At 41.9% G+C, this 12,257-nt stretch overlaps 1 protein-coding gene across 5 annotated transcripts in view; it reads right to left on the bottom strand.

The window, feature by feature from the left end:
* The window catches only part of UBAP2 (ubiquitin associated protein 2), a 133,450-nt gene that overhangs the window by 68,589 nt on the left and 52,604 nt on the right, over positions 1-12,257 (bottom strand). For 3 of the 5 annotated variants that reach the window (XM_035016464.1, XM_035016466.1, XM_035016465.1), the window contains 2 exons: positions 7,974-8,051; positions 4,527-4,637 (listed from right to left, as the gene is read on the bottom strand). In XM_035016464.1, the coding sequence (XP_034872355.1) occupies positions 4,527-4,637; positions 7,974-8,036 (174 nt within the window). In that variant the 5' untranslated portion in view covers positions 8,037-8,051. Of the gene's footprint in view, positions 1-4,526; positions 4,638-7,973; positions 8,052-10,176; positions 10,200-12,257 lie in introns of those variants that run through there. The other 2 variants (XM_035016467.1, XM_035016468.1) reach the window with 2 other exon arrangements.

Raw genomic sequence — 12,257 nt, 5'->3', positions numbered from 1 at the left:
TTAAGATTTATTTGCGAGAGAGAGAGCGCACGAGCACAAGCAGGGTGAAGGGCAGAGGGAGAAGCAGACTCCCCACGAAGCAGGGAGCCCGATGGGGGACTCAATCCCAGGAATCCGGGAAAATGACCTGAGCCGAAGACAGACACTTAATCGACTTGAGCACCCAGGCGCCCCAGTATGTGAAACGTTTTGAGAAAAACATCTTACCCCATTTCATTCAGCAAAGGACACCCATAAGTAAGTCTTGGGCTTGTGAAATCTACAAGACTGACAACAGCTTATTTGTGGGAGAAAGTAAGGAGAGCAAACTTAAGGGGCAACTGGTCTAATGCCACTGTAAATGCTAAAGAGAGTATCGCACACTTGACACAACAGTCTGTGAGCATGCACACAAGCTTTCAACATAAACCAAATAATTATAAAAGATTTTCAACTGAACTTCTGACAACCTTTGTCATCTGTATTTGGCCACTTGCAGAATAGGTCTTGAAGAAACTCTAAGAGGAAGAATGGTCCTCCCAGACACTACATTTAGTAATCAGAAAAGCAGCTTTCCAGGCCAGCTAATTAAAAATCACTCTCCCGGGGCGCCTGGGTGGCTCAGTCGTTAAGCGTCTGCCTTCGGCTCAGGTCATGATCCCAGGGTCCTGGGATCGAGCCCCGCATCGGGCTCCCTGCTCCACGGGAAGCCTGCTTCTCCCTCTCACACTCCCCTTGCTTGTGTTCCCTCTCTCGCTGCCTCTCTCTCTGTCAAATAAATAAATAAAATCTTTAAAAAAAAAAATCACTCTCCCACCTCTTATTTGCCAACACAAATTACTTTTTTAAAAAGAGTACATTAATGCAAGAGACTGATATTTCAGAACTATTCTGTGACTAAAAATAGCATTATAATGAAATAAAAGGTTTATTAGTACTTATGATCATGTTCAATGTTTTCCTTTGTGACAGCTCCTCTAACATGAGAAAGACAAACTCATCCTTAAAATTATCATGGACAGGGCACCTGGGTGGCTCAGATGGTTAAGCGTCTGCCTTCGGCTCAGGTCATGATCCTAGGGTCCTGGGATCGAGCCCCGCATCAGGCTCCCTGCTAGGTGGGGAGCCTGCTTCTCCCTCTGCCTCTGCCCCTCTCTCTCTCTCTCTCTGACTCTCATGAATAAATAAAATATTAAAAAAAAAAATTATCATGGACAATTACTCCTAACATTTTTTTTTTTTCAAAGTAATAATTTTGTTTCAGGGGCGCCTGGGTGGCTCAGTTGGTTAAGCGGCTGCGTTCAGCTCAGGTCATGATCCTAGGGTCCTGGGATCAAGCCCTGCATCTGGCGCCCTACATCTGGCTCCCTGCTCAGTGGTAGCCTGCTTCTCCCTCTCCCTCTGTCCTTCACCTGCTTGGGCTCTCTCTCTCGATCCCTCCCCCTCAAATAAATAAATAAAATCTTTAAAATAATAATAATAAGGGACACCTGAGTGGCTCAGTCGGTTGAGCGTCTGCCTTCAGCTCAGGTCACGGTCCCATGGTCCCTGGGATCTAGTCCCACATCGGGCTCCCTGCTCGGCAGGAAGCCTGCTTCTCCCTCTCCCACTCCCCTTGCTTGTGTTCCCTCTCTCTCTCTGTCAAAGAAAGAAAGAAAGAAATCTTTAAATAATAATAATAATAATATTAATAATAATTTTGTTTCAGAAGATCCTGGCACAAAAAGGACAAAATTTGTTTGCTTTCATGGTTTAAATGTTCTTGCTATTGGCAACCCTATAGTATTTATTTTGTCTAGCACCTCCACTCCAATGAACTCTATCCTAGTCAGGGGAAGATATTCCTTACAGCTGCTTAGCCATGGCTCCTAAAGACAGCAATCAGGTAGGGGACAAGACAAACACTATGGAAGTATGATCCTAAACAAACCAGAGTTTCAAAAGGACTTTTCCTCTGCCTCTCCATTTCTACCACAGCCTTCTCATCTCTCAACCAGCATACGCCTTTTGTGTCTGTATTCAGGACCTAATTTGCTGTTTTCTGATCTATGAAGAAACCAAACTAGATCCTAAATCACTACATGATTTCCAGATTCAAGGTAACCAAAGATATGTTCTTTATCATTCAAACTTCTTCGGTTGGACTACCTCCTTTGGGTTCAGTCCCAAAGGATCATAAGATGTTAAAACTCAGTAAAACACAGAGAACTGGACATTCACTTAAGACTTAAAATTCAGGGGCGCCTGGGTGGCTCAGTCGTTAAGCGTCTGCCTTCGGCTCAGGTCATGATCCCAGGGTCCTGGGATCGAGCCCCGCATCGGGCTCCCTGCTCTGCAGGAAGCCTGCTTCTCCCTCCCCCACTCCCCCTGCTTGTGTTCCCTCTCTCGCTGTGTCTCTCTGTGAAATAAATAAATAAAATCTTTAAAATCTTAAAAAAAAAAACAAAACAAAGACTTAAAACTTCAGCCCACTACCACAGAAAAAGAATGAAGTCAGCTAGAGCTAAAGGAAAGGCAACACAGAGTAGTATCCTGACCTACCTACAACATATAAAAAGAAAACAGGCCCTCCAATTAACAGTTTGGAAATATTTCACTTATTCACAGTGATTTTATGAAGGAGGTAGTTTAGGGGCACCTGGGTGGCTCAGTCAGTTAAGCATCCAATTCTTGATTGTGGCTCGGGTCATGATCTCAGGGTTGTGAGATCGAGCCCTGAGTCAGGCTCTGCACTGGTATGGATCCTATTTAAGATTCTCTCTCTCCCTCTCCCCTATGTCTCTCCCCCACTCTCTCCCTCTCTACAAAAAAAACAAGACAAAAACAAAAACTGAGAGCCATTCTATACCGCATCCATTAGCAATGAGGTAAACACATTCCCCATATTTAATAAAACACAGAAAATATAAGCCTAAGTATCAGCAGACAAAAACTATTCAAAATTTTATTTCGTCACTTAACATGATGTACTTACCCAACAGACAGACTAGTGTTATCTTGCATGGAATTTTACCCACAGATACTGCTATACTCAAATAGTGAAATACTATCCCAAACATCTGATTTTTTTTAATTATGTAACTCATTCTTTTTATTTCATATTAAATAAAGATACTTCTGAGCTTGTCACAACAGTTCATTTTTATATAGCCTGTCCCTAATACAGCCTTATCCTTAAAAATGAGAACCTGAGGGGCGCCTGGGTGGCTCAGTTGGTTAAGCAACTGCCTTCGGCTCAGGTCATGGTCCTGGAGTCCAGGGATCGAGTCCCACATCGGGCTCCCTGCTCAGCGGGGAGTCTGCTTCTCCCTCTGACCCTCCTCCCTCTCCTGCTCTCTCTCATTCTCTCTCTCAAATAAATAAATAAAATCTAAAAAAAAAAAGAGAGAGAACCTGATTAAACCTGAACACTGACAGGAAGGCACTTTTGGTTTTGTTCATCTTTATACCCCATTTTAAGGAGAATCATTATTTTGTTTTAATCTGTTTTGAAATGGTGCTTTGAAAATACAAATGAGGGGCGCCTGGGTGGCTTAGTCAGTTGGCAACTGCCTTCGGCTCACTGTCCTGGGGATCAAGTGCCACATTGGGCTCCCTGCTCAGCGGGGAGTCTGTTGCTCCCTCTCCCTCTGCCCCTCCCTCTGCTTGTGCTCACTCTCTCAAATTAGTTAATTAATTAAAAAAGAAAATACAAATGAAATACTGCACATGGTGCCTGGGTGGCTCAGTTGGTTAAGCAGCTGCCTTCGGTTCAGGTCATGATCCCACAGACCTAGGATCAAGCCCCGAGTTGGACTCCCTGCTCTGCTTCTCCCTTTCTCTCTAACCCTCCCCTCACTTCTGCTCTCTCTCTCTCACTCACACTCTCTCTCTCGAATGAATAAAATCTTATAAAGAAAAAAAGAGAAAAGGAAAGAAAAGAAAAGAAAAACAGTGTGCAATCTCAATGCAGAAATCAAGAGATTGGGGCTGAGAACTGCCTAGTGTGGCTTTAGTTGTATCTTCCTAAAATAAAAAGGATAAGCTTTAGTGTGCCTGCATCCTCAAAATTTACTAAGCTTAAAAACAACAACACCTTTCTTTCTTATTTTATCTGTCAAATGGTCATGAAAATGTGTCTGTAAAATATTCACACATAAGCAAATAGATACACCAGCAAATTCTGGTTTTCTGTTAGTCTAGAGATATAAGGAGTAGTAAAGAGATGACAATTGAGAGGAAGAAACGTGAGCAGAGTAGCCAAGGGAAGTTTTTCAGGTGGTGAAAATGTCCACAGGCCCAAAGAATTTGGGAACTGTGTAAGACTGGAGCAGATGACCAAGTTCACTTTCCAGTCTTCAGATTCTACAACTTCATGAAGAAACCGTATGTAACAGAAACAGTCATTTCAGGTTAGTGTTCTTTCTGGTCTTAAAACAAACATGGAATGGAACCCATAATGCCCTCCAACCCCACCCCAAAAAAGGTGAAGTCCAAAATGCAATATGGAATTGGAGATAAACCTTAGCACTGCAAATCAATTAATAATACTTATTAATAATTCTTACCGTGTCTGAATTCCCTTCCAGCAATATATTGATAGCTTTGTTCACATCTCCATTACAGTCATGTAGGGCCACTATGCATTCATCCTGATTTTTCCCCGTCACTTCCATAAGCTGTTGAAATTATAAGAATATGGTTAAGGGGACCCCAAAGTGGCACATGATATCAACTTTAAGATTCTTTTTTTTTTTTTTTTTCAGATTTTCTTTATTTGAGAGAGAGGGAGAGAGAGCACAGCAGGGGGAGCAGCAGGCAGAGGGAGAGGGAGAAGCAGGTCCCCCACCGAGCAGGGAGCCAGAGGTGGGGCTCGATCCCAAGTCCCCGGGATCATGACCTGAGCCGAAGACAGATATTCAGCTGACTGAACCACCCAGGCGCCCCTAAGATTCTTCTATTTACAAACAGAAATTACACAATCCTTCCACATGAAGATGGCCTCCTTCCATACTCTGAGCTTATAATGCAAGAACAGGTTTCCCTGCTTTTTGTGACCATCACTTGTCTTTTCATCAATACAGAAGAGTCAAATGACAGATCAACTCACCTCCAAGATGACCAAGTATCAGATTATTAATCAGCAGTAGACACATACATATATACCAACATTCTCCGCATACTCATAATCAGCTCTGACTACTCCAACTTAGTTCAGTGGCCTGGGATTCCCAAAATTCGCAACTACTCAAATAATAAGTGTATGTGGCCACCATTAACTGAACATCCAGTCCAACTATTTTGTACAAAGAAAACAATCCCTAGGTGGTTTATCATTGCTTGGATTAGAACACTCCACATACTTGTAAGTGACAACACCCAAAGGTCTCACAAGTGCAATTCTACAACTATCACAAACTCACTCCTAGACATAGTACTTGTGCAAGCAGCTTCAACAGCGTGCTATGTTTGAAGTAATGAAAGAAATCCCCTTGGTACATTCTCTTTAACAAGGGAGATTAAGCTACTTGGCATTTTCAACACAAATACAATCACAAATTAGGTACAAGTTTCTCAATTATTAGTGAACAAATGTATAATTTAAGTATCTCTTGTGTTTTTACACACATTTAACTGTTTTAGTATGTACCACCTGTTCAAAACGGTTTGATGCCAATATGTGAAGTGATTTTTCTGTGGTCAAAAAACTAATTAATAGGAAGGCCTATCCAGAATCCAGGTATCCTGATTTCATAACTAGAGCTCTTTGCACTATACCACTCTCTGCTTTCTTCCCTGCATTGCACAGTGGAAGTTCTACACGCACTACAGCTTTCCAGTCCTTTGGTCTTTGGATATCGACTAGCGTCAGTTTTTATCAGTGTGTGTATTAACCCAATACCTGTAATATGCAAGTGATAAGATGAACATTATCAAAATTACCCCCCAGTGACTGGATTAGTAAGAGATCAAACTGAAGTGTAGGTCCATTTCTGTATCAGTTAGGGAGGACGTTAGGTTTGAGGTTGGTGTCGAGGAGAATAACTACCATGACTTCCAGTGCTTTGACGAAACCTCAGATGCGAGGCCTTCTGGCCAAGCGCCTGTGATTTCATATTGTTGGAGCGTTCACTGTAGCCCTGGGGGTTGCAGCTTTCTACAAGTTTGCTGTGGCCGAACCAAGAAAGAAGGCATATGCAGATTTCTACAGAAATTATGATTCCATGAAAGATTTTGAGGAGATGAAGAAGGCTGGTATCTTTCAGAGTGCAAAGTGATTTTGGAATGTAAAGAATTTCTTTGGGTTGAGTTCCATTGAAGTCTGTCACTGACCTGTGTTCCTGTACTATGAAACACGAATATTGGGTTATGGGATAGTTTGTCTTGATAAATAAACAACAAATAAAATAAAACACACACACAAAAAAACTAAAGTTTAACCATAAAACTCTGAACTCCTGGCCCAGTGCTCTTTTTTGTGTATCTGCTATACTATTCAGACAAAAGAAAATACGATATGCAGAAGTATGTCTCGAGCTATACATAAATCTCATTCCAGAGAATAAGTTCTATCATTTTTTTTTTAAGATTTTTATTTATTTATCTGAGAGAGAGAATGGGAGACAAAGAGCATGAGAGGGGGAGGATCAGAGGGAGAAGCAGACTCCCCGCTGAGCAGGGAGTCCGATGCGGGACTCAATCCCGGGACTCCAGGATCATGACCTGAGCCGAAGGCAGTTGCTTAACCAACTGAGCCACCCAGGCGCCCAAGTTCTATCATTTTTAATAAATCCTTTTTGTGGCCTTCTAAAACTATTACTATTAGTCTAATGACAGCAACTCTAAGTATAAACAAAGAGTTTACAGAGTAAAGGGCTAAAAAAGTTAGGCAGGAAGCTAGGCATGAGCAATAGGAGGATGGACCTTAGATATCATAATGGAGAGCCCCGCAAGTGAGGACAGCCTGGGAACCACCCCATTCTCCCCAACTAACAATGGGTTTGTGGTTACAACATCCTGGGCAGGAGTTAGAGCTAAATTTGCTTGTTGCACTTGTGCAGAAAGCAGCAGTTTGTCCTTATTTAACCTAATGTCTCTAAAATAGAAATAATGTTGCAGATTCTTACCCCATGCAGGCATTTTGAATACAATTTGGGAAAGTTGGCTATTATATAATCCAGGCCTGTCACTCAAATGTTGCAACCCTACGGCCCGCCCAAAAGAAAAAAACTGATAGAAGGCCACACCACCAAGTTTCCAGGGCCACTGTCTCTTGACTAGCCCACTTCTCCCTTGGGGGTATACTTTAATGAAACTCTGCTTTGCTTTCTTTTTTTTTTTTTTTTTTAAGATTTTATTTATTTATTCATAAGAGAGAGAGAGAGAGAGAGGCAGGCTCCCCGCTGAGCAGGGAGCCCGATGAGGGACTCGATCCCTGGACCCTGGGATCATGACCTGAGCCGAAGGCAGACACTTAACGACTGAGCCACCCAGGCGACCTCTGCTTTGCTTTCATTCTGCTGTTCCGTAATTCTTTATGGTGGCAGTGAAAAGAACCAAGGCTTCTTTCCTTTTCCAGCTAACTCTCAGTAACAAGTCCACTGTGGGACATTCACTCAAGGAACAATTACTTGTAGACCTCTTCCAAGGTCTGGACTGAGGTTATACAGCTTGATTTCTAGAATCTTGAAGGGAAAAGAAGCCTTATCAGAAGATTTTTAAATTTATATTATCAAAAAGGCCTCTCACTAAAATTCTAAATGAAGACATCACACTAAAATTTAATGTTATATTTTTGCAGCATATGTTTGGAATCATCAACATGTTGGAAAAGGCAATTTGGTTAACATTAAACAAAATTTTCTGAGAACTTGCCAAATACTAAATGTACTCTCTATACACAGGTACAGACAAGGTCAGGGTGCTTCTTCACAAATGTCTAGCTCATTGTTGGTAACACTAGTAACTAGGGAGATTCTACTATCAAAATAATAGTATCTTTGCCACAAACATACCTGTTTAACTTTAGCTTCAAATTCTGAATCATTTTTATCGAAGATCACTTGAGCAAGACGCATCTGTTCAGCTGTTGCCTGAAAAGTACATACACAATTGTTAAAAAGATCTCAGCACCTTAAACACAAGTTAGATGCCAAAATCTGCTGCAAAAAGATAAAAAGCTCAAGCACTACAGTTCTATTGTAACAAAAATACTGATTAGAGCTCTCAAATGTTTACAACTTGCTTCCATAAGCCAAATAAACATCAAATTAAATGGCATAAGGGTCCCATTCCTTTGGCCAAATGACCTAAAGTTATTATTCATCTTAACTGGCCATGTGATTCATTTAAATATTCTTTCCCTTGGGGAAATGGGAGTAAATAAGAACTACAGAAAATTAGAAGAACAGGAAGTAGTGGAGACTGCTAGGACACAGGCTTAGAACCAGCATGTCTGTCAAAAAACAAACAAAACAAAAAAGCTCTGCTGTCAACTCTTTTAAGATATCCTGGTCAGCTCTGAAGAAAAACGGCTGTATTTAACGTAATAAAAATTATTTTTAGGGGTGCCTGGGTGGCTTAGTCAGTTAAGCGTCTACTATCAACTCAGGTTATGATCTCAGGGTCCTGGGATTGAGCCCTGCATCGGGTTCCCTGCTCAGCAGGGAGTCTGCTTCTCCTTCTCCCTCTGCCTCTCCCCGCTGCTTGTGCTCTCTGTCTCTTTCTCAGTCTCCCTCTCTCACTCAGATGAATAAATGAAACCTAAAAAATATATGTATTTTTTTTTAATTAATTTTTTTTTAAGCCACAATTTAAAAATTTTTAAGAAAAAGGGAACTTTAGGGACACCTGGGTGGCTCAGTCAGTTAAGCGGCTGCCTTGGGCTCAGGTCGTTCATGATCCCAGGGTCATGGGATCATGTCCCATAGCAGGGAGCCTGCTTCTCTCTCTGCCTGCTCTGCCTGCCGCCCCCCTGCTTGTGGGCTCTCTCTCTCCCTCTGACAAATAAAGAAGACCTTAAAAAAAAAAAAAAAGGAAACTTTCAAATGCTACAATTAGTCACCCTAACAGAAAACTCTCTTCCAGTGGCTTTTCAGCCAAAACACTCATTTGTTTTAAATATTTTTTAATATTTTATCCATTTATTTGAGAGAGACAGACACAGCGAGAGCGAGAACACAGCAGGGGAAGTGGGAGAGGGAGAAGCAGGCTTCCCGCCAAGCAGAGAGCCCGATGTGGAGCTCGATCCCAGCACCCTAGGATCGCGACCTGAGCCTAAGGCAGACGCTTAACAACTGAGCCACCCAGGCGCCCCCCAAAACACTTAAAAAAAAAAAAATCAAATTACTGAAATTTTGCCGTTTCCTTTTGTAGTATTTTTGGCAATAAAAAATTAGAAAGTTGGGCGCCTGGGTGGCTCAGTTGGTTAAGCGACTGCCTTCGGCTCAGGTCAGGATCCTGGAGTCCCAGGATTGAGTCCCGCATCGGGCTCCCTGCTCGGCAGGGAGTCTGCTTCTCGCTCTGACCCTCCCCCCTCTCTTGCTCTCTCTCTCTCATTCTCTCTCTCAAATAAATAAATAAAATCTTAAAAAAAAAAAAATTAGAAAGTTATGGGGCACCTGAGTGGCTCAGCCGTTAAGCATCTGCCTTCGGCTCAGGTCATGATCCCAGGGGCCTGGGATCAAGCCCCGCATCGGGCTCCCTGATTGGTGGGAAGCCTGCTTCTCCCTCTCCCACTCCCCCTGCTTGTGTTCCCTCTCTCACTGTGTCTCTCTGTCAAATAAATAAATAAAATCTTAAAAAAAAAATTAGAAAGTTACTGTATAAAAAAGTTAACTCTTGGGGCACCTGACTGGCTCAGTCGATTAAGTAAGTGTCTGCCTTCGGCTCAGATCATGATCCCAGAATCCTGGGATCGAGCCCTGCATTGGGCTCCCTGCTCAGCAGGGAGTCTGCTTCTCCCTCTACCCCTCACCCCACTCGTGCTCTCTCAAGTAAATAAAATCTTTAATTAATTTAATAAATAAGTAAATAAGTAACTTTTGTGCAGTGAGTTTATAGTAATATGCCCATTTGGCTTGTTAGCTTTTACAAAGGTACCTTGATTAATAACAGGAAACTAGGTGAGGGGCACATAGGAACTCTCTGTACTATTTCCATGCAACTTTCTGATAAACCTAAAATCACTCCCAAAATTTACAGAAATAAAAATATTACCCGTCTGCCTTCGGCTCAGGTCCTGATCCCAGGAGCCGGAGATGGAGCCCTGAGTCGGGCTCCTTCTCCCTCTACCATCCCTCGCCGCTCATGTTCCCTCACTTTCAATCTCTCAAATAAATAAAAATCTTCAAAAAATAATAAAAAAATAAAAATATTACCCTTGTTCACTAAAACCTTTACTAACTCCCAACAAATATTTAAAAAGTTAAACCATTTAAATTACTGAATGAGCATAGAGAATGAAGAAAAAAATAAATCAAGGAGCTAATAATGAACAACTTTTCTACCCAAATACTACAGAGATCAAGTCTTATACCTAAATTTGTACACATATCCATGATAGCTTTCTTAGAATAAGTACAAAGATGTGAAACTACTGACCAAAGAAATACCTAGAAAAATGTTTCATACATCTGAAACTAATGATGTACTGTATGTTGGCTAAGTGAATTTAAATTAAATAAAGAAAAAAACATTTCAAACCATCTGTTCAAAAATTCTCTGCACACTGGCTACAAAGATTTATTCTCCACCAGCAGTATAAAACAGCCTGTTTTCAAAATCTTTCCAATTTAAAAAAAAATGCCAATTCTGGGCGCCTGGGTGGCTCAGTCGTTAGGCGTCTGCCCTCAGCTCGGGTCATGATCCCAGGGTCCCAGGATCGAGCTCCACGTAGGGCTCCCTGCTCGGCGGGAAGCCTGCTTCTCCATCTCCCACTCTCTCTGCTTGTGTTTCCTCTCTAGCTGTCTCTCTCTCTCTGTCAAAATAAATAAATAAAATCTTTAAAAAATAAATAAAAATTAAAAAATTAAAAAATGCCAATTTAATCAATGAAAAATGGTCTCTATTTGGTCTAATTTTTATTTCTTAAATCACTAAGTAAGGGTAATCTTTTTAAAATATACTTAGTAATGGGTGCCTGGGTGGCTCAGTCGTTAAGCGTCTGCCTTCGGCTCAGGTCATTGGGGTGGAGCCCCCATCGGGCTCCTTGCTCAGCGGGGAGCCTGCCTCCTCCTCTGCCTGCAGCTCCCCTTGCTTGTGCTCACTTGCTCTCTCTCTCTTTCACTCTCTGACAAATGAATAAATAAAATCTTAAAAAAAAAAAAAAACTTAAGCCACATATACAGGGAAGAAAAGAAGGTCCGCAATGGTGGAGGGGAAGGGGCCAGGAAATCTCAGAAAGTAAGCCAACATAATTACACAGAAAAGAAACTCTCTACGGTTTATTAGTTAAATTAATAAATTATTAATTTATTCTAAATTAGAAAACCCACTCATAACCATGTAGCCATCTGAAAGTCCAAGAAAACTCACTGCACATAAATAAGAGCAAGAGAAAAATAAAGGTCAAATCCTATACAAAGTTATTTTAAGAAAAACAGAGTAAGAAGATAATACCCCCATAACCAATGAAAACACACCAAAAAAAAAGTACCTAGAGAATAAAGCCCTGGGGCGCCTGGATGGCTTAGTCGTTAAGCGTCTGCTTTCGGCTCAGGTCATGATCCCAGTGTCCTGGGATCTAGTCCTGCATCGGGATCCCTGCTCAGCGGGAAGCCTGCTTCTCTCTCTCCCTCTCCCACTCCCCCTGCTTGTGTTCCCTCTCTTGCTGTGTCTGTCAAAAAAATAAACAAAATCTTAAAAAAAAAAAAAAAAAGAATACAGCCCAACCGCTATCTTCTATCTCAAAACTAAAAGGCACCGAGCATGGGGTACCTGGGTGGCTCAGTCGGTTAAGTGTCTGACTTCGGTTCAGGTCATGATCTCAGGGGAAAGGAGTCTGCTGCTTCTCTCTCTTCTCTGTACACCCTCCCCTTGCTCATGCACGCTCTCTCTCAAATAAATAAAAATCTTTTAAAAAGGCACTGGGCATAAAGAAAATTATATAATACATAAATAACTATGTCTTTTTCTAACTCAGAAATAAAAATGAGGGGCGCCTGGGTGGCTCAGTTGGCTGGGCGACTGCCTTTGGCTCAGGTCATGATCCTGGAGTCCCTGGATCGAGTCCTGCATCGGGCTCCCTGCTTGGCAGGGGGTCTGCTTCTCCCTCCGACCCCCCCCCCTCTCATGTGCTC

This window comes from Mirounga leonina, unplaced genomic scaffold, assembly GCF_011800145.1.
Source record: "Mirounga leonina isolate KUSES-001 unplaced genomic scaffold, KU_Mleo_1.0 Mir_170, whole genome shotgun sequence".
In the NCBI taxonomy this organism is placed as follows: Eukaryota; Metazoa; Chordata; class Mammalia; order Carnivora; family Phocidae; genus Mirounga; species Mirounga leonina.
The sequence above is the reverse complement of the archived record's forward strand: the minus strand, read 5'-3'. Positions and strand labels throughout refer to the sequence as shown.